General features: G+C 43.6%; 1 protein-coding gene across 1 annotated transcript in view; it reads right to left on the bottom strand.

The window, feature by feature from the left end:
- The window catches only part of LOC308676217 (syntaxin-1B), a 67,507-nt gene that overhangs the window by 14,753 nt on the left and 27,041 nt on the right, over positions 1-25,713 (bottom strand). Inside the window, exons 2-3 of the mRNA XM_081342013.1 lie at positions 13,873-13,947; positions 1,065-1,164 (exon numbers count right to left, since the gene is read on the bottom strand). Of these exons, the coding sequence (XP_081198139.1) occupies positions 1,065-1,164; positions 13,873-13,947 (175 nt within the window). The remainder of the gene's footprint in view (positions 1-1,064; positions 1,165-13,872; positions 13,948-25,713) is intronic.

Here is a 25,713-nt window from a genome sequence, read left to right on the forward strand (position 1 = left end):
CCCCTATGCTTTGCTTGTAGGAAGCTGGCAGGGAAGGTCACAAATATTGATCACGTGACCATGGGACTCAGCAATCGTCGTAAGTGTGAGCCGGGGGCCAAGCATCCAGATCATGATCGGATAACCGCTGGGGTGCTGAGACAGCTGCAACTTTGAAGACCAGCCATACCTACCACTTCTTCTAACTATGAATGGTTGCTGAAGGCATGGGTGTTAGGACTACTTGTATATGTCATTATACAAAGGTCTGCCTTTTTACTGATTCTAAATCTCCAACCTGAAGCTTCAGTGAGTGACACAATTGCTAGCCTTGTGAGAAGAGGAGGAAAATCTTTTCCCCCCTCATATTCAGCATGATGTGATACTCCTCCACAATGTCTCACCTTACCCGCTGTCTTTGTTCCGAACATCTCTAATCCCACCAGTTGTATTTTGATGCCATTTTCCCAGCAGATTAGAGAGATGGTTGAATTGATGGCCTTCCACATGCAGTGCCTACCTCCATCCTCCCACAGGATCTGATGAGAGAGCACTGGGCCTCTCCAGTGTGTATGTATGAGTGTCAATGCTGCTAACATCGGATCTTCTTGCTTGACAACATAGGGAGATGCAGCCTTTAATGTCAAGGATCCGACAAATGCAATACTTCAAAGAACTTCAAGGCATTGTTTACCTTAAAGAATCTTTTAATCGAGTAGCATAGCTTCGAAGCCAAAATCTGAATTCTCTTCCCCTAAACACATTGTATCAAAGCACAATTCCCTCCTCTAATTAACAGTCATGAAACATTCTCCAATTAGTTTAAAATGCGAGCTTTCCCTCCCTTCTTCAACCTGCCCATTCTTATCTTCTCTTATTACAAACAGTCTTGAGATACATTCTCTCTACTCCTTCCCCAGCGTCCACTATTTCTGACTCTAAAAGTAACATACAAGTTAAAGAAAAAGGCTACATCTCCCTATGTTGTCAAGCAAGAACATCCGATGTTAGCAGCATTGACATGGAGTGGCTGAGGATGCATATGCAAGGGCTGCTAAAGAGGCTGGGTCAATGTTTTCACTCACTTTCATCTGGGTTGGGGGCAGCCAAGATGGCGCTGTGCTGTTTCTTCACCAGCTCCACGTCCTCAGAGAGCTTCTCGATGCAGCCACGAATTTCCTCTACCTGGACAAGAAACACAGACGCGTGCATCAATTCTCGCTCGTATGGCTTGCTTTAAACCTCAGGAATTAGGAAACAGGCTGAGGTTTTCAGGGTTGCCACTGTCCCTAAGTGATCAGTTCCCTTGGGGTTTTGAAGAATCAGAGCCTGAGGTTCATACATTACATTACACAGTGCCTTGTTCAATAAACATTTGCTTGGGTTCACCCAGGAGCCAAAGACAGAAACAACAAGATGAGAGTCATGACAGCTGCATTTGCAAAATACTGTAAGATAAAACTGAATAGACCACAGGTAGTCCTTGACTTATGGCCACACTTGTGGGACCAGAAGAAATTCTATGGGGGAACAAGGCAGTGGTTAAGTGAATCACGCCCAATTTTAGAACCTTTTTAGCCGCAGTTGGTAAGCCAATCACTGCATTTAAGTGACTCACGCGCAGTTGTTAAGCAAAGTCTGCTTTCACCACTGACTTCGCTTATCAGAAGCCAACTGGGAAGGTCACAAATGGCCATTCCATGACCCCGGGATGCTGCAAGCATTGTAAATACATGTTGGTTGCCAAACACCTGAATTTTGATCACGTGACCATGGGGGAATGCTGTAAAGGCCCCATGTACAAAGACCTGTCAAAGGTCAGTGCCCCTGTAACGTTCAACAATCCCTAAACGAATGACTGTAACTCGAGGATTACCTGTACATTATGGCATAAATTAGGGTGTGAATTCTAGCCAGAAAGTCATCCAAGGCTAGATGAGACCCTTGAAGCTGACTGCAGTCGGGAAATGAAAAAACTAAGATAGGCCCAGTCTAGGGGTAGGCAACCTTGGCTCTTTTATGACTTGTGGAGTTCAACTCCCAGAATTCCTGAGTCAGGAATTCTGGGAGTTGAAGTCCATGAGTCATAAAAGAGCCAAGGTTGCCTACCCCTGGCCCAGTCCATTCAACTGGAGCTGTCATTGGCATTCTTTACCGCAACCTTGGCTAGGAGTTTGAAAAACTGCTGTCCCATTATCTTTAAAAGGTGTTAGGTAAAGGTAAAGGTTCCCCCACACATGTGTGCTAGTCTTTTCCAACTCTAGGGGCCAGTGCTCATCTCCGTTTCAAAGCCGAAGAGCCAGCGCTTGTCCGAGGACGTCTCCGTGGTCACGTGGCCGGCATGACTAGACGTCAAAGGCGCACGGAACGCTGTTACCTTCCCACCGTAGTGGTCCCTATTTTTCTGCTTGCATTTTTACGTGCTTTCGAACTGCTAGGTTGGCAGACGCTGGGACGAGTAACAGGCGCTCACTCTGTTATGCGGCACTCGGGATTCAACCCGCCAAACTGCCGACCTTCTGATTGACAAGCTCAGCGTCCTAACCCACTGAGCCACCACTTCCCTTTATGTCCCTTTAAAAGGTGTTAGGTTGGGGTAAACTCTTGTCCCCGTACCTCTGCAGCAAGACCCACTATTGCAAGTTATCTCTCTGGTTTCCTTCAGATGGTAGCCCACCAAGAACAAGATTTCATAATCTCCTCCAATAGGTAAGAAAGCAATAAACTGCAGAAAGTGCGGCTTCACTGCTCATAAGCAGTCATGCAGGAAACACAATAGGGAGATTTTTCTTTTATAGGCAATTATTTAAAATAAGCTGCTCAGAGATCTTTTTTTTTCCCCCCCACAGAGCACATTCCAAAGCAACCAGACAAAGAAACTACAGGCAGTGCTCAATTTACAGCACTTCATTTAGTGACTGTTTGAAGTTACAATGGCAGTGAAAAAAGCAACTTATGACAGTTTTTCACACTTACGACTGTTGCAGCCTGGTCACGTTGATCAAAATTCAGACACTTGGCAACTGGCAAATATTTTCAACGGTTGCAGTGGACTTCCTGACACGAGGAAGCCAGATTCACTTTACAACTTAACAACTGCAGTGATTCATTAACAACTGTAGCAAGAAAGGTGGTAAAATAAGGAAAAATTCACTTTAACATTAAAATTAATTAATTCGCTTAAGATTAAAATTGTTTTGCTTAGCAATAGCAATTTGGGGCTCAATTGTGGTCGTAGGTAGAGGACTACCTGTAGTTATGGAGGCTGTTTGGCTCATTTGCAGACACACACACACACACACACACAAAATCCCTCCCTTGGCCTAGTGCAGGGGTAGGCAATCTTGGCTCTTTCATGACTCGCGGACTTCAATTCAGGAATTCTGGGAGTTGAAGTCCACCAGTCATAAAAGAGCCAAGGTTGCCTACCCCTGGCCCTAGTGCAGGGGTAGGCAACCTCGGCTCTTTTATGACTCATGGACTTCAATTCCCAGAATTCCTCAGCCAGCCATGCTGAGGGAAAAGGGAGAGGTTTCCAAGCTGAGTCATGCTGGCTGAGAGTCCACGAGTCATAGAGATGCCAAGGTTGGCCTAGGGCAGGGCTAGGCAACCTTGGCTCTTTTATGACTCATGGACTTCAACTCCCAGAATTCCTCAGCCAGCCATGCTGAGGGAAAAGGGAGAGGTTTCCAAGCTGAGCCATGCTGACTCAGGAATTCTGGGAGTTGAAGTCCACCAGTCATAAAAGAGCCAAGGTTGCCTACCCCTGGCCCTAGTGGAAGAGATGAGAATGAAGGAGTGTATAATTCCCCCCGGCGCATGCTGGGAATGCAAAGGCCTTTTTACTAAGGAGCTATTCTTAACCTGAGCGAGCCATCTGCCTTGGGATAAGAAACCCCTGCGCTTCCTTCAGAAGAACAGTGGGCAGCAGGACCCTGGAGAAACCAGAAGCAGGAAGGCTGAAGCAAGCTGGCTGCTGATGTCATCACAAGGCGACATCCAGGGGAGGAAGGAAAATATAGGACATGGTCCCTATTCTCAGTGTCATCATACTGGGAAGAAGGCTTATTGGTGAAAGATGCTCACTGTGTATGCCCCAAAGATGTCAGCTCCAGTTCAATAGGGGACTCTCATCTGTAGCCCCCTCAGGTTTTAAAACCAGTAAGATGGTGGGGGAAGTCAGCTCCCCAGAGAAGGAAATATTAAAAGGGCAGAAAAATATGTACCCTAAAAAGATAGTGAAGAGCCAGGAAAGCGTGCCAGTTTTCTTAACAGTCCCAGGTCTCCTTCCCCCCCAAGCAGAAACCAGTTCTATAGAAATGCAAATGTAAACTGTAAGGTTTTACACTTAGCCTCACAATTGCCCCAGCCTTACTTGGGAATTGAAAAGAGCCAAAAGAAACTCCTGAGCCGAGGTTTCAGCAAGCAAACCACTTTTATTCTGATCAAAATAAGAGTTGGGTGGCCATGTCTCTCTTCGTGGCTGGTGGAGAGATGAAGGCAGCAACCAGGAAAGATGTCTTTCCCCCTTTTATACCTTTCCAGAACAAAGAGATCTGGTCTTGGTACTAGGAACCAAAAGGTACAGAAAAATAATTCCTAGATGATGACTCATACACAACAACCCAGGTTCCACCACAACTCCTTTCCCCCCCTCCCCTTACCATGCTCTTTTCATGCAAGCAAATGTTTCCCCATGAAACATTTGCTTTTATATAACTAACTTCTCAATATAAAGCACCTACAAAGCTGCTTGCACATAAACAAAGATATAAAACATTTGCTTTTATATAACTAACTTCTCAATATAAAGCACCTTGCTAATTAACTCTTTCTTTCCTGCTTTGGTCTGACTCAAGGCTTATCCACAGGATATAGTCAACCTATGACAGCTCATTATTTGTGTAAATTATTCAAATTGCTAATAAAGAATTTGGGAAGCTGAGATGATCATTTCGAACTTCTTATGTTCTCATCAGTCAGTCATACCCTTTATCTGAGATTCGAACCTGGGCTGATTATATATTAGGCAGTTGTTTTAACTTCCTGAGCCACAGGTTCAAAAAGCCTTGACAAATTCTTAACACATATTTCCCTTGCCTTCTAGCTAATAAAAGAGAGAAAGAACCTGTGGCTCAGGAAGTTAAAACAACTGCCTAATATATAATCAGCCCAGGTTCGAATCTCAGATAAAGGGTATGACTGACTGATGAGAACATAAGAAGTTCGAAATGATCATCTCAGCCTCCCAAATTCTTTATTAGCAATTTGAATAATTTATTTATATACATACATATACATATACATATACATATACATATACATATACATATACATATACATATACATATACATATACATATACATATACATATACATATTTATTTATTTATATATATATATATATACACACACACACACATACATATACATATACATCAACCTTAAGCATAATAAAATCCCTTCAAAACCATCAGGAAGGCTGGAGCTAGAAGCTTAGGAAGACAAAGACCTAAAATCTACATACCTCAGCCCCAGGGAAGCAGAATATGACCTTTGGACATAATAGGATTGACCCACCAGCATCAAGAATACCAGAAAGGCACACCCAGACTCAGGTCAGAATACGTGATACAGGAAATACAAAGCCTGATACAGGAAATTACTCCAAACAAAAGGCTCCAAAGGGTATAAAAACCCACTCCCTATATGCGCTCAGCCCTTTTTCTGCTAGAACCATCTTTCTGTCTGGCTCTCCTCTGCAATAAACTGTAACCTTCTTCCTAAAGCAGTTGCCATGTTGTTTATCCCCGGCTTGTACTGAACCATGATGAAGTCTTTACTTCCTACAATGGGGAAAAAATAGGGTTTTCTATTCTTCAAATCAATATCTGACTAAAAAAAAGAAAACTTTTCCAAAAGAGGGTTGCGTTCTTGAGCATCTCTGTGGACACCATATGAACAAACTATTTGGGTTTTGCAAAGTACAGGTAGTCTTTGACTTACAACAGTTCATTTAGTGACTGTTCAAAGTTACAACGGCAGTGAAAAAAGTGGCTTATGACCATTTTTCACACGGCCGTTGCAGCATCCCCACGGTTATGTGATCAAAATTTGGACGCTTGGCAACTGACTCATATTTATGACGGTCGCAATGTCCCCTTTTGCGACTCTCTGACAACCAAAGTCAACCAGGAAGCCAGATTCATTTAATAATCACGTTATTAACTTAACAGCTGCAGTGATTCACTTAACAAATACGTCAAGAAAGTTCGTAAAATGGAGCAAAATTCACTTAACGAGTGTCTCACTTAGCAACAGAAATTTTGGGCTCAATTATGGGTGAAAGTCGAGGATTACCTGTATTTTTCTTTCTATTCCATTTGGAAAGAAAGGGGACCATTGAATTGGGGGGGGGAGTTATTGTGAAGGTTGCATTCTCTTGCAAGTAATATTCTGGTGCAAAGGATCCATCCCCATTATCAACCTCCCCCTTCCCATTTACACCAATCTATCCTTCCATCCATACAATTCTCTTCATACTTGAAGAAACTCAGAAACCAAACTAGAAGGTGTAAACCTAAAGGCGTTTTTCCCAAAAGGCAGTTGGACTTTCTTGGGGTTTTTTTTCCCCCTTTGAAAACATTTCACTTCTCATCCAAGAAGCTTCTTCAGTTCAGAAGCTTCTTGGATGAGAAGCGAAATGTTTTCAAAGCAAATTTTTTTTTTTAAAAAACCCCAAGAAAATCCAACTGCCTTTTGGAAAAAGCATCTTTGGAACAATCCTGACCTGGATGATTGAGAATCTCCAAAGACACATAAAAGTTTTAAAGGAGAGGTTGTGTGTGTGTGTGGGAGGGGGGCGGTGATGGTTGGTGGTCCTGACTAGAACTGGGATACTGTAGTTTGCACCTGTTGGTCAGGTTTACAGATTCCCTTCAAATTATTGTCTATGGATATTCTCAGTCATCCAGGTCATGGTTTGTTCCAGAGATGCTTTTTCAAAAGGTAACTGGACTTTGTTTTCCCTTAAAGACGTTTTGCTTCTCGCCCAAGACATTTCTTCACTTCTGACTGAATGGTGAGGATGGAAGGATTGACTGCGAGGAATATAAATCCTTCCATCCTCACCATTCAGTCAGAACTGAAGAAGCGTCTTGGATGAGAAGTGAAACTTCTTCAGAGAAAAACAAAGTCCAGCTGCCTTTTGAAAAAGCACCTTTCGGACCTTTTGAATTATTGAAAAGCTCAAAATGGTTTATTCTGTTAGAGGGCGACAGTGTCCTTAACTCATCACTAGAGGGCAGTGTGATGCAAAGGGACTTGAACCATGTTTGTGAGCCGATTCTAGGAAACTCTGTCCAAGGTTCTGAAACATTCAGCCTTGGCTCGTGCACCTCACAAGCATTCTTTCAATACCTTTCGACTGAATCACCACATCAGCATCGACAGGGGCTTCCTTCCATGTTGCGCATGACACGTACTACAGGGCTGACACCTTAGCCTAACATGAGCAACGTATGAGACTGAGAGGCCTGTTTGCCTAAATCCAGGTCATCAACCCGCTGCTCCTATGATGTAATTTTTTAAAGAGCAACATTTCTCCAGACTGTTAAGACTCCAGACTGTAATCACTGATGTCCTTTGGGAACAGGACCAGACATGCAAACACCAATTTCACAATTCCTAACCCTGCATTTCTCCACCTCCAGCACCTGTGCATTATAATAGAGGCTACACCGTAACTTTAAAAGATACACTTGCATGTTAAATGCCTGCCACTTGAAGATGGACTGGCTTAATGCGGGTGAGGTGCCTTGGGAAATAAAAGTGCTGAAGGCAAGATTCAGGCTCTCTCGCCTATAATCACCCCATTTATTTCCCCATCTTTAAAATCGAGCCTCCATCCTTGGTGGAGCAGTGGGCTAATGCCTCTTTAAGTAACACCAGCTGCCTGCAATTAGTGCAGGTTCGAGACCCACCAGGCTCAAGGTTGACTCAGCCTTCCATCCTTCCGAGGTAGGTAAAATGAGGACCCAGATTGTTGGGGGCAACAAGCTGACTTTGTAATAATGCCACTTGGGGGGCCCCAAAAGCCCTAATAAGCAGGCATATATATAGAATGAAGGCTATTGCTAAGCACATTGATTTGTGCTTTAGATTGTAAGCCACCCTGAGTCTTCGGAGAAGGGCGGGATATAAATGGGATTTAAAAAAAGGGATTTTGTTTTTTGTTTTTTAATTAAAAAAATTCCAGTGTTGGTCTGGATTGAGGGACACAGCTTGCTTCCATCCAACAAACATCCTGAAAAATGTATCTCCTAGCATGGTAGTCCAGTTCCAGTCTGAAGATTGAACTAATCCTGATGTAATAATAAAAAAACCTCTTCCAGCGGCATCCTCTTCTCAGCCTAAGAAGGGGAGTGGTCTGCTGCTAGAATCATGGAGACATCAGGCTCTGGAGGGTTCTTCGGAAATTGAGCCAAATATGGATTAGGACATGCCAGCTCCCTGCAATGCATTGCACGACCAGCGCCCAGTTAGCAGAATAATATTTATTCCACTTGCTGTCACAAGCTACAGATACAGAATTTGGTGTCTAGAGTCAAAAGTTATGGATTCTGACAGCTGTGCTTTCCACTTCTCATGAGGCCAGTTTCTATACCTTGTAAGTCTGGAATTACGGCGGTAAGTTGTTATGGTCATAAGTCGAGGCTTGACAGTTTTTGACCTTTTTGTGGTGGTTGGTAAGCAAATGGCATGGTCCTTAACTAAATGGATTTTCCCCAAAGGGCTTTTTTTTGCCAGAAAATGGAAGTAAATACTGGGAACTGTCAAAAAAAAACATTACAAATCATGGCTATTTGACCACGAGATGCTACAAATCTCTTTAAAGGTGAGCCAGTTTCCAAGTGCCTAAAATAAGATCACATGACTGGGGAAAGAGTACAGCAATCATAACTTCAAAACAGGTCATAAGTAGCTCTGGGGGGTGGGGGGTGTTGTAACTTTGACTGGTCGTTCAGTGACTGGTCATACGTTGAGGGCTGCCTTTATGCAGATAAGTTGAAAAATATATGACCAAACCCAGGTTTCATTTCAGAAGCCATAATTGGGATCTGTTGTCTGAGGCAAGCCTTTCATATCCACTTCAGTCTCTGATGCAAACCAAACGAATGATAAGTAACAGCCTGGGGAGATCAAAAGAGATCTGTAATATTCAACTAAAATCTTGGTAGCCTGGAATTTTATCTGTAAGAGTGGCCAGCTAGTAGCCTTTGTTTGGCTACTAGTCAAATGCTTACAGAACAGCCTGTCTTCATCTATGTTCAAAAGAAATCTGCTTCTGAACAGGGAAGCTCCATTTACTAAAACATCAAATCCAAATCAGATCAAATGTTTGATTTTGCCTTTTGCTTTCTTGAGATATGAATCTACAAATCTCTTTAAAGGTGAGCCAGTTTCCAAGAGCCCAAAATAAGATCACATGACTGGGGAAAGAGTACAGCAATCGTAAATTCAAAACGGGTCATAAGATTATCTTATCTTAAAATAAATTTGTGACTCTAAAATGAATTAACTTCTTCCTTTGATAAGACTGAATGAACAGTGAACTAGTAATTATAAAAGAAAGATGATAGATAGAGATAGATAGATAAATAGATAGACAGATAGACAGACAAGACAGACAGATAGATAGATAGATAGATAGATAGATAGATAGATAGATAGATAGATAGATAGATAGATAGATAGATAGATAGATAGATAGACAGATAGACAGACAAGATAGATAGATAGATAGATAGATAGATAGATAGATAGATAGATAGATAGATAGATAGATAGATAGATAGATAGATAGATAGATAGATAGATAGATAGATAGATAGATAGATAGATAGATAGATAGATAGATAGATAGATAGATAGATAGATAGGTAGGTAGGTAGGTAGGTAGGTAGGTAGGTAGGTAGGCAGGCAGGCAGGCAGGCAGGCAGGCAGGCAGGCAGGCAGGCAGGCAGGCAGGCAGGCAGGCAGGCAGGCAGGCAGGCAGGCAGGCATTCTCCTGAAATGGATTTCTTTATAGAATAGAATCCTTTATTGGCTAAATGTGATCAGACACACAAGGAATTTGACTCCGGTGCATAAGCTCACAGCGTACATATAAACAGCAAGTAATAATTCATAGATCATAAGTCATAGTTACAATCATTAATCATAGGTTACAAACAACAATTGATAAATTGTAAGCAACCAATAGGAGAAGATAGTAGGAAAGATGAGAAGATTTGAAAAAAAGAGAAACGAGACAATGCTGTGGGAATTAAGTGTTCACCAGAATGATAGCATGATGGAGGGGAAAAAACCCTATCTTTATGTCTGGTTGTTTTGGCATGCAGTTCTCTATAGCGACGTCCGGGAGGTGGAGGTGGGGGGGGAGTAGTTGAAATAGATTAGGTCCAGGATGTGATGTATTTTATTAGTATTTTCTTAAATGTTAATTATTGTTAGAAAAAGACATTTCTGGCAAAATGTATTAAATAAAAACAAAGTAGGTAAGAACTGCAACCCCTTCATGGATTACTGCCTTGTTGTGGCGAAGGGGCTTGCGTAATTCAATGAAGCTATGAGCTATGCCGTGCAGGGCCACCCAAGACGGACAGGTCATAGCAGAGAGTTCTGACAAAACGTGATCCACTGGAGAAGGAAATGGCAACCCACTCCAGTATCTTTGCCATGAAAACCCTATGGACAGTACCAAAAGGCAAAACGATATGACGCTGGAAGATGAGCCCCTCAGGTCGGAAGGCGTCCAATATGCTACTGGGGAAGAGCAGAGGGCTAGTACTAGTAGCGCCAGAAAGAATGAAGCGACTGGGCCAAAGCCGAAAGGACGCTCAGCTGTGGATATGTCTGGTGGTGAAAGGAAAGTCCGATGCTGTAAAGATGTTTTCTCCATAGGAACCTGGAATGTAAGATCCATGAATCAAGGCAAGCTGGACGTGGTCAAACAAGAGATGACAAGACTGAACATCGACATCTTAGGTATCAGCGAACTAAAATGGACAGGAATGGGTGAATTTAATTCAGATGACCATCAGGTATACTACTGCGGGCAAGAATCCCTCAGAAGAAATGGAGTAGCCTTCATAGTCAATAAAAGAGTAGGAAAAGCAATACTGGGATACAATCCTCAAAATGACAGAATGATCTCAGTTCGAATCCAAGGCAAACCATTCAATATCACAGTAGTCCAAGTCTATGCCCCAACCACCGGTGCTGAAGAGGATGAAATTGACCGGTTCTATGAAGCCCTACAGCACCTTATAGAACTAACACCAAAAAATGATGTCCTTATCATCATGGGGGATTGGAATGCTAAAGTAGGAAGCCAAAAGATAACCGGAATAACAGGCAAGTTTGGCCTTGGAGTACAAAATGAAGCAGGGCACAGGCTGATAGAATTTTGTCAAGAGAATACGATGGTCATAGCAAACACTCTTTTCCAACAACCCAAGAGACGGCTCTACACATGGACATCACCAGACGGTCAACACAGAAATCAGATTGACTATATGCTCTGCAGCCAAAGATGGAGAAGCTCTATACAGTCAGTAAAAACAAGACCAGGAGCTGACTGTGGCTCAGACCATGAGCTTCTTGTTGCAAAGTTTAGGCTTAAACTGAAGAAAGTAGGGAAAAGCACCAGGCCAGTCAGGTATGAATTAAATCATATCCCCGTTGAATATACAGTAGAGGTGACAAATAGATTTAAGGAATTAGATCTGATAGACAGGGTGCCTGAAGAACTATGGACAGAGGTTCGCAACATTGTACAAGAGGTAGCAACCAAAACCATCCCAAAGAAAAAGAAATGCAAGAAAGCAAAATGGCTGTCTGAGGAAGCTTTGCAAATAGCTGAGGAAAGGAGGGAAGCAAAAGGCAAGGGAGAAAAAGAAAGATACGCCCAATTGAATGCAGAATTCCAGAGAATAGCTAGAAGAGATAAGAATGCCTTCTTAAATGAACAGTGCAAAGAAATAGAAGAAAACAATAGAATAGGGAGGACCAGAGATCTTTTCAAGAAAATTGGAGAGATGAAGGGAACGTTCAATGCAAAAATGGGCATGATAAAGGACCAAAATGGCAGGGACCTAACAGAGGCAGAAGAGATTAAGAAGAGGTGGCAAAATTACACAGAAGAACTATACAAGAATGAGCTTAACGTCCCTGATAATCACAATGAGGTGGTCACTGACCTCGAGCCAGACATCCTAGAATGTGAAGTGAAGTGGGCCTTAGAAAAGCTGAGCAACAACAAAGCTAGTGGAGGTGACAGTATTCCAGCTGAGCTATTCAAAATCTTAAAAGACGATGCAGTAAAAGTGCTACACTCAATTTGCCAGCAAATTTGGAAAACTCAACAGTGGCCACAGGATTGGAAAAGATCAGTTTACATTCCAATTCCAAAGAAAGGCAGTGCCAAAGAATGTTCAAACTATCGCACCATTGCACTCATTTCTCATGCTAGTAAAGTTATGCTTAAAATCCTACAAGCTAGACTCCAGCAGTATGTGGATCGAGAACTACCAGAAGTACAGGCAGGATTTCGAAGAGGCAGAGGAACTAGAGATCAAATAGCCAACATACGCTGGATCATGGAGAAAGCTAGAGAGTTCCAGAAAAACATCTACTTCTGCTTCATTGACTATGCTAAAGCCTTTGATTGTGTGGATCATAACAAACTGTGGCAAGTTCTTAAAGAGATGGGAGTACCAGAACATCTTATTTGTCTCTTGAGAAACCTATATGCGGGCCAAGAAGCAACAGTGAGAACTGGACACGGAACCACTGATTGGTTCCAAATTGGGAAAGGAGTCCGGCAAGGCTGTATACTGTCGCCTTGCCTATTTAACTTATATGCAGAGCACATCATGAGAAAGGCAGGGCTAGATGAATCAAAAGTTGGAATTAAGATTGCTGGAAGAAATATCAACAACCTAAGATATGCAGATGATACCACTCTAATGGCAGAAAGTGAAGAGGAACTGAAGAGTCTCTTGTTGCGAGTGAAGAAGGAGAGTGCAAAAGTTGGGTTGAAACTAAACATTAAGAAAACCAAGATCATGGCATCCGGCCCTCTCAATTCCTGGCAAATAGATGGGGAAGAAATGGAGGTAGTGACAGATTTTATTTTCCTGGGCTCCAAGATCACTGCAGATGGGGACTGTAGTCAAGAAATTAAAAGACGCTTGCTCCTCGGGAGGAAAGCCATGGCAAATCTAGACAGCACACTAAAAAGCAGAGACATCACCCTGTCAACAAAAGTGCGTATAGTCAAGGCTATGGTCTTCCCAGTTGCAATGTATGGCAGTGAAAGTTGGACCATAAGAAAGGCTGAGCGCAAAAGAATTGAGGCCTTTGAACTCTGGTGCTGGAGAAGACTCCTGTGAGTCCCTTGGACTGCAAGGCGATCAAACCGGTCAGTCCTAGAGGAGATCAACCCTGACTGCTCTTTAGAAGGCCAGATCCTGAAGCTAAAACTCAAATACTTTGGCCACCTAATGAGGAGGAAGGACTAACTGGAGAAGAGCCTAATGCTGGGAAAGATTGAGGGCAATAGAAGAAGGGGACGACAGAGAATGAGGTGGCTGGATGGAGTCACTGAAGCAGTAGGCGTGAGCTTAAATGGACTCCAGAAGATGGTAGAGGACAGGAAGGCCTGGAGGAACATTGTCCATAGGGTTGCGATGGGTCGGACACGACTTCGCAACTAACAACAACAACAAAGAACTGCAATGCCCCATGTGACTATCTTGACTCAGTCCTTAACCATCGGAATTCCTTATCTTTCTTGCAAAAAACCTTCAAGGTTATCTGTCATCTTACCTGCTCAAAGAATTCATCCATGAAATGGTCTCGATCCACGTGTACCACCTCTTCCTCATCATCACTGTCTTTGGCCTATCCAAGAAACAAAATGGATACAGATTAGATCATTACTGGGCTTTATCTTAAAAGCAAGCCTGACCCTCGCTCCCTTGCCATACTGTAAATATAGAGGTAGTATAAATGTTAGGAAATCAAATGCCACTTCTTGGGAATAACAAGTAAAAAAAAACAACCCATTTTTTCCGGACAGAAACATGGAGGAAAGAAAGAATGTTTAAGCCTTCGGATCAAATTAGAATAACGCCCTCTCTGGCTTAGCGATGTTTACACAACTGGCATTTTTTCAGGTGGTTTCTCTATTTTTCCTGCAAGGAATCATAAAGGAATTAAATGTGAGTGCCATTAATGTGTAAAGGATGTGTGGCTACTATTTCCAATTTTTTGCTTTCCTTTTCTTTTTTTTTATTGAAAAGTTTTACAATACATTTTTGAATACAAAAAAAAAACCCTCCTCCCCCTCCCCTCTCCCCAACCCCCTCCTGTTGTGACTCAGGGCCAGCCTGTGGGTCCGGCAGCCGGCTCAGATGTCTCGGATGACTCAGATGAGGGGGAGGAGGAGTGTGTGGGAGACGAACCGGCTGATGATGGTTTGGAGGCTTCGCAGAGCCCCCAGCCGGGGCCCTCTTCTCAGCTGCGTGAGCCCGATAGTGCGGAGGATGATGACCCACAGCTGGCCCTGTTCAAGGACGCCCGACGCAGGAGGCAGTCGAGCAGGACCAAACAGAGAAAGGCTGTGGGACTCCTCGGGAGGAGGCACAGGGAGGCCACGCCCTGATCTCTAAATAAAAGGAGTGTTTGGGGAAGGGCTGGTTGCTGAAAGCAACCCTTCCGTTTGAGGATTCAAGTTCCAGTGTTTTTGTTTCTTGTTCTGTTATTTGAGTAATAAATCTTGGCAGACGCTTTCCAGCCTTAGACGCTCTCCAGTCTCTACTGTTTGAACAGGGGTTTGCCTTATTGCAAGGCCGGTAGCAGGCTGGTTCAGAACACCTCCCTCCCCTCCCCTCCCCCCTCCCCGACTTCCCAGAGCTGAATACAGGGTATAAAAATACAAACAAGCATAATCTAAAATATGCTAACAACAATAAGACATTAAATTCTGTCGCACTTTAACTCTCCGTCGTCAAAATATTAATAAAATAACTACTAACTAGTTATACATCATATAGATCCACTACTTATTCAAATGCTAAATGAAACTTTTTAGTCCCATATTTGTTCTGGATATATTCAATCCATCTCCTCCATTCCGCAATGTATCTCTGTTGCGATTGGTCTTTCAAATACGCTGAAATCTTTGCCATTTCCGGACTTTCCTTTTCTTTCATGTATTTCAAATCTTCACTGCACACACAGACACCACTTCTAGACTCTGCTGATTTCTCTAACTTTAGCAACATCTTCAGGGTGACTTTATGATTCTTTGCATATTCAAAAAGAATGGCAACCCCCCCCCCAAAATAACCCCCAAAGCCATAGAATTAATGATGCCGTGCAAGGAGAAATATTGTGAGATAAAAGAGCTCTTGTGAGATTTTTCCACCGCTGCATTAATGTCGTGAAATTTGGGCCATTTTATTTTTTAAAATTTCTTTCAAGAAAATGCTAGTGCCCACACATCATGTGAAATGACACTGAAGTGTTTGTGACCTGAAAATATTATTATAATTAGCTTTTGCCCCCACATAGCTAAAGCACCCAACTGAAAGACCTAATTTCCGAAAACAAGCATTTTTCATGTTTCTTAGCAAAAGCTTGTAACGTGAAATCTGCCCCATTTTAGCAGCAGAAATCCAAGACAATCCAGACTCCAGTTGGATGCATTAATATGATTGGCAGCGGGAAACCTAGGAAAACAGCCAGGAAATCAAAACACATTCAACTACACAGGCAGATGGGGATGTACTATATATCCAATAAAAATATCTTTCCAGACAAACTTTGCAATGAGAAAGATACAGGCTCTGGAGGCAGCCAGTCATATTTACAAAACAGGGTAGAAATTCACTCATACTAAAACATCCAAAAAGCAGGGAGGAGAGGTTGTTATTATTTTATGTTTTGGGTTCATATTAGTCACAGCTTATTTATGGCTTCCTTTTAATGACAACATGCAGCTCAAGATTAAGCATAATAATAAACTCTCTGTCGTGTTGATCTCAAATTGGAGAGAGCGGTGCTGAATAGGTTGGCTACCGCTTTCTTAGAGAATGTTCCTGAACTCCCCAGTCTAGCCTATATCCCTGACATCTCCTAGTGGTCTCCCATCCAGGTCCTCACAAAGTTTGACCCTGCCTTATTTTTCCAAAGTAGCCATAGTCAATTGCTGTAATAAGAATAAATGCAGTAATTGTCAGATGAAAGAATCAGGACCATCGGTTAGGTTGCAGCATAGAATATTTACTCAAGCCTATACACAAGAATCTGGTCAACAAAAGTTCAGCGCCAAATTGGTACCAGATAAGTGTCAAATGGAATTCAGGGAGGGTTGAATTTGTGGGAATGCAACAACTCCAAGCTGATGACACGTTTAATTCCACCTTCCCCAGCTCTGGCTGCTCTTCTCTTACTGGAACTATCAATGCAAGTCTGTAACTGAGCATGTGCAAAACTTTAGATATTTGAGCTTAGACATTAAATCCACCATTACCTACACACACACACACACACACACACCATACACACAAACATACACCACTGGGTAGGCTTAATCCCTGACAATTTATGTTCTAGAAAATTAAGCATCCACTGAAGCCTTAAGAGGGAGAATTAGCAGATCTGTTCATAGAGGCCTTCCTGCTACAAGGAACACAAAGTTTGTATCTCAACTTCTTCCTTACTTCTCTAAGTAAGGAAAACACATTGAGTCCATGCTTCTGCCTTTTTTTTGTTCTAACCTTCAAAGCTTCATTTCTCTTCTAGGAATTGGTTGGGGAAAAGCCAGTTAGAGTTCTCCTGGCTGCCTCCATTTTTCCAGCCTGGGACTGAATTCATAGATATAACAAATCCACCGCCAGATCTGGGAAGTAGAAGTGTGCAGATGAAGGCCATAAGCCAGAATTTTCCCTATACTTAAGAGTCTCAAAGGTCACGGACTGACATTTTAATGAGTCTAAAATGAGAGAAATATTACTGTACAGGTGTGACTAGAGAATAATCATATTAGACATATTTCACTATAACAGATATGTTGAGGGGGTCAAGGCAGTGCCACAGTGATATGATTGAAGTCCCATTTATGTTTTATGCTGTGGGCCCACCTATTGGGATTACAATATTCAGAACTTTGTCTAGGAATCCTAAAATGTATAATCCTAAAAACATCATAAAGCTGCTAGGTTGAAGAAATTCACTTTGAAGGGTTTGTTTCCAAGTACAGCTGCCAGAGGTGGACATTCACAGCCCTATGGATTTTATAAAGTGGGAACCAGTCCCACTGTCACCCTGTAATACAATCTAGAGTGGAGGAGAAAAGGGGGTGAAAAGGGTTATTCGGGCCACAAATGGGGTGACTTTTCCAGCATCATTTAAACAGCACCTCCGGGTAGTCCTCGACTTACAACAGTTTGTAAGTTACAACGGTACTGAAAAAAGTGACATGACGTTTTTCACACTTATAAACATTGCAGCATCCCCATGGTCACGTGATCAAAATTCAGACGCCTGGCAACTGACTCATATTTATTTTGGTTGCAGTGTCTTGGGTCACATGATTACCTTTTGTGATCTTCTCACAAGCAAAGACCACGGGGAAACCAGATTGACTTTAACAACCACTAACTGAACAACTGCGGTGATTCACTTAACACCTATGGGGAGAAAGCTCATATACTGGGGCAAAACTCACTTAAGCAAATGTCTTGCTTAGCCACAAGACATTTTGGACTCATTTGTGGCCTTAAGTTGAGGACTACCTGTATTTACTCTCCAGTCAAGAATATATAGGCTGAGGCTGACCAAATAATAATAATAATAATAATAATAAAAGTAAAAATCATCCTAGCATAATCAGCATTTTCTCCTTGTCCACCAGTGCTTGGCAAAAAAACATTAGAATCATTACAGCCCCTTTGGGGGAAATCACTGAGAAGGAACCTTGAAAGTTACAGCGATGGGCAGCAGCTAGATATTGCTGCATGATAGATGCCTTTCATTTGCTTTATCAGTTTTATTTTATTTTTATTTGCTTTATTCTGCATCCCAGCATTGTCTTGTAAAACTTAGGAAAGCCACCTTCAACGCCAGAGGTTGGCGCATCAATATGCCAGGAAGCCCCGCCTCAACCAATCCTTCCTAACTTTTGATCCCCCTCCATTTGCATATGAGAATTCTACAGCAAGCCTATTGGCTCCTCCAATTATTTCTCTGCCAGACCTATGGTTGGCTGTCTCGTTCACGATTGGCTGTTCTCCAGATCTTTTTGCATTAGCTCTTTTATGTTACTTTTGGCTGGTTCCGGAGAATTAAGCTACCTTAAGCCTGGATCCCTGACATCCTCTTTATTCTCACAAGTTATTGGTTGCTTCACTGGCTAATTTGCATCCTGGCCTGAGAGACAAAACCGGGGGGCCAAGGTCATCTTGCCGAACAGAGGAGTGACCCTATCTGATCAGACAAACAGACCATCCATCTCTGACAGTGGCCGAGCCAGATGATTCAGAAGCAGCCAGGGGGGGGCACTTATGAGTCTATTTATCTACTGTCAATCAGTTGGTGAATGTTGGCAGTCTAAAAGTTTGAGAACACTCTGCTCATGATGCTATCTCTCTCAGGTTTCAAGGATTCAAGGAATGCTGCTAAGAAAAGCTCCCGGAATGACCAAACGGAATCTGATTATATACCGAAACTGCGCTTCTGCCAGGAAGGATAAGCGTGAGGTCTTCCCTTTGAGGATGAGATGCAATTTGCTGATGATGCAGAGAAAGGACGGGGGTGGGGGGTGGTTTGAAGCTGTATCCCTTTCATTGAAGGATCCAGCTTTGGGTGCTAACTGCAGATAATAGAAATAGATTTATGTCCCTTTGCATCCCACATCTCAGCAGCATTTCCCATCAGGCTACCCAAGCGTTCCTCGGATAGTCTAGAGGGGGCTAAGACCCGCTCGTCTGGAACCACTGTCTTGGGGGAAATGCTTCCCTGGCTGTGAATGGTTTCAAACACAGATGGAAATAGATCTGAGTCAATTAAGTTACTAAAAAGAACGCCACAAGCACACACAAGCACGTGGGTACAACTGATAATACAGAATGGAGTTTTTTTTCCTCCGAGACACCCTTGCAGATTTGATTATAGCGCTCTTCGCCCCCTGAGGCATCCCTTGCAAACTCTCGCACCTCATAAAAGTCCACCCTGCCTTATTTCCATGCCTGGATGCTCCTACAGTTTGCCCTTCCCATGTGATTGACTTCTTCCAATTTCCCTTCTTTGCATGACTCAAAACCTCACACCACCTTGTTCCTCCGAGAGTGACTGGCTATTTGGCCTATCCAGTTCTCTCCATCCGGAGTGACTAAGCTGTTTTCTAGCCAATGAGAAGATGCTAGTAGAAGTCGGGTACAAGATTGGTAGCAATGCTGGCTAAATGGGGTGGAGTGGGGTGGGGGTGGGGGTTAATTATATAATTTATGGCTGCCCTTTTGTGTGTGTGTGTGTGTGTGTGTGTGTGTGTGTGTGTGTGTATGTCTCTCTCCTTCTGCCTGAACAAGAGCAGGGAAGGAAGAAATTCAGCAGGCAAACTTTTACTTTCTCTAGCTACTCAGGGTGAGGAAAAAAGAAACTGCCAACACTAGTTATCCTGGAGGATGCTTAATTGATACGGTCACTCAAGAGTCAGCATCAGCAGAATGGCACATAATTAATAAAACCTCAAAGCTATGGGCTTGGAACAGAAAATGTCACAGCGAGGGACAGAACTTGTGGGACCGACTGAGTTAAAAATACATTCTGTCTGGCGAGGAACTGAATGATTACAGCTTTAAAAAAAAATATCTGAGGGTTATATACAGTAGTCAGCATTCAGATTCAGGAATGGGGGTTGCGGGGGGGGGGGAGGATCTCCTGGGTCTTGCCACCCCAAATTCTCAGAAGAGAGGAGAAAGGGTTAAGGGGAAAGAGATAATCTGCTGCCAGCCAGACTTCCCGTGCTTTCTTTATTTAAATATGGTCTGGTTTGTTAAGAGGTGGAATGGCTGAGTGCCAGGATCCCCGGGGTCCTAGCCGCAGCCGTAGGAAATGGGATTTCAGCCCAGGGAAGCCAATGGAGGAGAAAAGGCGTCTTGATTCCCTTCTTAAGAGGTATGGCAGCAATGGATGAATTGGAATCTGGAGAGATTATTACAATTAGCATTAATCTTGCACATGGCAGGCAGAGAGCACAGACTACAGGCAACCGCCGTAGCCGGTATTCCCCGGCTTCTATTCTCCTCCTCTAGCTGAGGAAAATCAGTACAGCGGTGACAAAATAACAGGCTAAAAAAAGATGTTGCCGCTGAAGTGCTGAGGCAGTTACTTTAAGGGGCTTATGCATAGCTCCTTCTCCAATCTCCTCCCTGGCTCTCCAGCTTCATCAAGTCTCACAACCCCTTTCAACTGATTGCCGAAGACGAAAAGCAAGAATTTTGGAGGTCTGTCTCACCTCTCATCCTGCCTGATCTGTTCCTCATTTGCAATCATGGTCACCTCTGTAGGGTGTCTGCAAAATACATGGAAACTGGAAAAAAGGAGGACTTGGCTTTCCCAGGTAGGGTAGAGAGTAAGTAAAGGTAAAGGTAAAGGTTCCCCCACACATGCGTGCTAGTCATTTCCAACTCTAGGGGCCGGTGCTCATCTCCATTTCAAAGCCGAAGAGCCAGCGCTTGTCCGAGGACGTCTCTGTGGTCATGTGGCCAGCATGACTAGACACCAAAGGCGCACGGAACACTGTTACCTTCCCACCGTAGTGGTCCCTATTTTTCTACTTGCATTTTTACATGCTTTCGAAGTGCTAGGTTGGCAGAAGCTGGGACGAGTAACAGGCGCTCACTCTGTTACGCGACACTCGGGATTCGACCCGCCAAACTGCAGACCTTTAGATCGACAAGCTCAGCGTCCCAACCCACTGAGCCACCGTGTTCCTAGGGTAGAGAGTAGAGGACTCTAAAAGAAATCAGTCCACATCAAATCTATTTCCCACATCTGATTTATTTATCTATTGTTGATTGATTGATTGATTGATTGATTGATTGATTGATTGATGAGATCCTTACTGGCAAATGCAACAGATACAGTACTTAGAAACCGATAGGCAAAATAGTCAGATGAAAACCAACGAGAGGACACTGAGGCAGTGATGTGATCTTTAGCATGTTCTCTCTTGGTAACTAACGCAGAACAGAAAGAAGAAAAGTGGGATGAGAATCGAATCCAAAGAGGTAGGAAAGTGGAATTGCACTTTTGTGAGGAAACCGAAAAAAGACTATGCCTGCCTTTCACAGAACCTTGCCCCATTTTGCAGATTTTCTAAAGTAGAGTTTCTCAACCTTGGCAATTTTAAGATGTGTGGATGTCAACTCCCAGAATCCCCCCCAACCAGCATCCACATACCGTATCTTAGCGTCGCTGAGATTTGAGAAACGCCATTGAGGTTCCTTTCGCTGACCTCTTGGAGGCAAATCAGCTCGGAACAAAGCGCCTTCCGAACTTCAGTCACTGCAGCGCTGCACCTCTCGTTACATCATCACTTCGAGATCATCAAAAATGATCCATTTAGCAGGCCAAAGTGCTTTCAGTGAGTTGGGGAACCCAACTGGCACCTTTTAGCAGCTAGTAAAATATTATTAAATTAAATAATTGACCATTTGTCAGTGTTTTAACGTTGTCCCAAACGAGAGGGTTGAAGCAATTAACGCTCAGATTCAATATTATAATGCTTAGGAGAAATGGCTATTCTTGGTGCCGGAATACATTTTCGAATACATGGCTAAAAAGTAAAGTCAGGGTATTCGTTTGTAGTGGTTTTGTAATGCTTTTTTTAAAAAAAAATGCTATGTTCTTCTGAAGTTTATTGGAGGTTTTGACACCCAGAGTCACACTGTTTGGGTTGGGCAGTTTTATAAATCTACTACATAAATATATAAAGATAGATAGACAGACAGACAGATAGATAGGACTTTGGTTCAGCAAATGAGTCCTAAACAATCTATTTCTCTTTTTAAACAAAATGTTTTTCAATGAAAATGCATATGACAAGCTTTCCCTATGTTTCTTTTCAGAATATTTTAAAAATAGGAGCGTGGATGGAGATAAAAACAACCGTTTCGCTCCTCATAAACTACCATATAAAATATGCAGCCGTTTTCTCTACGTTTGCACCATAAACTGCATCGTAAACTAACCAATGACCAGATTTGGACAACACTCCAAAGCAAGACTTTCCAAACTTGGGAAGTTTAGAACTTGTGGTCTTCAAGGCTTGTGGCTGGCTGAGGAATTGTGGGAGTTAAAGGTCCACAAGTCTTAAAGTTCCCAAGTTTGGAGACACCCCCCCTGCACAACAGTCCAAACTTAGCATATTGGGGAAATCAGCTGCTCGGTTTTTACATCAACCTGGTTAAATGTGTTCTATGAACCTAGACCACGTGGCCAAAGATGAAGCTGACAAGCCTGAATTTTTAAAAGAAGAGCTTGCCCACAGCTGCTGGTTTGGGCCTGCAGTTTGCAGCTGCAAGGATTCTCCCCATCCTTTGATCGTGTGCCCAAAGGCCCGTTCTAAATGTACAGAGCATTCGCCTTAAAGGAACTCTTGAAATTCCCCAGCGACCCACGCCCGTACAATCACACAGGCAAGGAGTCTGCCAAGCAAGAGACGCCAAACAGTTTCCCCTGAAGAAGGAAAGGATGAAAGCATCAGCTGAAACCAGAAGGAAAGCGTTCTTCCTCTGCCGGACATAGATCACGGAGACTCAGTATGTTCTCCTAGCCAGCTGATCTCAGGCTCAAAGGCCATGCTTCCCAGAAAAAGTTCTACTTTCTTCTTGCAATGTATTCAGAGGCGTCCTCTTTTATTAAGCACCTCTGGAACAGACTTTGGAAAGAGTGCAGAGAAGAGCAACAAGAATGATTAGGGGGCTGGTGGCTAAAACATATAAAGAAGGGTTAGAGGTCATGGAAAGGTCTACTCCGGGGGGGGGGGTGTCTTCAAACGTGGCCCTTTTATGACTTGTGGACTTCAACTCCCAGAATTCCTCAGCCAGGCGTGCCTGGCTGAGGAATTCTGGGAGTTGAAGTCCACAAGTCATAAAAGGGCCAAGTTTGAAGACCCTGGTCTACTCTAATGAAAAGAAGGATTAGGGGTGACATGATAGCAGTGTTCCCATATCTAAGGGGCTGCCACAAAGACGAGGGGAGGGGGGGTGTCAAGCTAGTTTCCAAAGCACCAAAAAGTAAGACAACTGTAAGTTTCCTGGCTCTTACTTAAAATTTGAGATACCATTAAAAGTCTAATCAGGCAACTGAAGAGGAGGCTTCTTGAGGAAACAGTGTTTTAATTGATCAGATAAGATGGCTGGGTGGCAAACAATCTGGAACGCTGCCAGATTTACGTCCAGAAGTGCCACACCTTAGAAAGTTAGTAGCACTGCTTTATAAACTTTGTTAGCCAATGACAATCAGACAACAGAGCCATTACATCATAAGGAAGACATCCACCACTCCTGTGCACTCCCTTATTCCCTCCTTCAGCACATCCCATCCCTGTACATGTTTCCCGCGTTTGCATGAAATTTGTCCCTGATGCAAAAGCCGACTACAAAAGCAAGATAGCAATAGTTAGGCTAAACAATTTCTTTTTGTTCCAGTTAGAGAAGTCTTCACAACAAACAGTGGATGGAAACTAACCAAGGGGGCGGGGGAGGAAGCAACCTAGAACTAAGGAGAAAATTCCTAACGGTGAGAGCAATCAACCAATGGAATAGCTTGCCTTCAGATGTTATGGATGCTCCATTACTGGAGGCTTTCACAAAAAGACTAGACAACCATTTTTCTGAAAAGGTGTTATCATCTCCTGCTTGAGCAGGAGATTGGACTAGAACAGGGCTTTTCAACCAGTGGTACGGGTACCACCTGTGGTACATTGGCACCTGGCAGGTGGTACCCGACCATCCTAGAAAAGTGGTAGCGGGGGAGGGGAATGAGTTGAACTGGTGGCAGCACCGCACAAGCCTGAGCAAGAGATGGCTGGAACTGCAGGCCTGTCAGGGCTCAGTGGAAGCGCCAGGATCAAGGCTTCTGTGGGGCTGTCAGGGCTCAACGGAAGCGCCAGGATCAAGGCTTCTGTGGGGCTGTCAGGGCTCAACGGAAGCGCCAGGATCAGCGCCAGGCTCCAGCTGGAGCTCAGCGCTGATCCTGGCACTTCTCCTGAGCCCAGAAGAAATGCCTATCAGCTGGAATGTTGCAGCATCTCCAGGGTCTTGTGATTTACATTCAGATGCTTGGCGACTGATTCATATTTATGATGGTCACAGTGTCCCAGGGTCATGTGAAGTGACCAAAACCTGCTGCAACCACCCAGCAGAGGGGAGGGAATAAAAACCAAACACCCCCAACCCCATCCCCGCTGCCAATCCTCAACAGAAATGCTCACAACAATGAAAACCGAGCCGGCAGGCAGGTGTCTTGCTCGGCTGTGGCTTGGGGGACACTTTTTTCAGTGCCATTGTAACTTCGAACAGTCACTAAGCGAACTGTTGTAAGTCGAGGACTACCTGTACTTCATCACTTTTTTTCTTCTTCTTTTTTTTTGGGTCATCAGGTTTTTGACCCTTTGCTAGGCGACTGGTGGTACTCGGATGCTGCCATATCCTAAAAGTGGTACAATGGGTGAAAAGGTTGAAAAGGCCTGGACTAGAAGACTTTCAAGGTCCCTTCCAGCTCTATTATTCTATGTTCTACCATCCCCTCGGGTAGAAAAAGGAAAGGAAGGATAGCCAGCAGCAGCAATGGGTGAGATGGCTGGCCTACAAATGTAATAAATAAGTAAGTGGGTGGTGAGACTCAGTTACAGCAGCAATGGGGACCCTTCAAGTCAGGCATCCTCAAGAAGCTTCGTGAAAAGGCGCTGCACCCAAAATCTTACCGGTAATAAGAATCTCAACTCATCAAATACAAAAAATTGCACTGCGTGTATAACAGGGACGCAGTGGCTCAGTGGGTTAGGACGCTGAGCTTGTCGATCAGAAGGTCGGCAGTTTGGCGGGTCGAATCCCGAGTGCTGCGTAACAGAGTGAGCGCCTGTTCCTCGTCCCAGCTTCTGCCAGCCTAGCAGTTCGAAAGCATGTAAAAAATGCAAGTAGAAAAATAGGGACCGCTACGGTGGGAAGGTAACAGCGTTCCATGCGCCTTTGGCGTCTAGTCATGCCGATCACATGACCACGGAGACGTCCTCGGACAAGCGCTGGTTCTTCGGCTTTGAAACAGAGATGAGCACCGACCCCTAGAGTTGGAAACGACTAGCCGTTCGAAATTAGAATGGCATTGGGGGGGAAAAGACGTACTGCCATTTTTCAGACTTATGACTGAAAATTTTCCCGAGGCTGGTACATCTGGAGAGGTTAGATTCCAGGGCTCAGGCTGGTTGAACAGCGATTGGATGGAAGCGTAAGAAGACTTTGTTGGGGAAGATTGCCTGGTGCTGTGCAGGAAGGGCGTCCACTGTACCTCCACTACAAAATGTATTTAAGGGACGTCCGTAGCAAAGTAGCTTTTGGGAAGGCCAACCAGCCCTCTTTGCCCCCAGCGTTCAGCTAG

This window comes from Vipera berus (assembly GCF_964194415.1).
Source record: "Vipera berus genome assembly, chromosome: W".
NCBI classification, from domain to species: Eukaryota; Metazoa; Chordata; class Lepidosauria; order Squamata; family Viperidae; genus Vipera; species Vipera berus.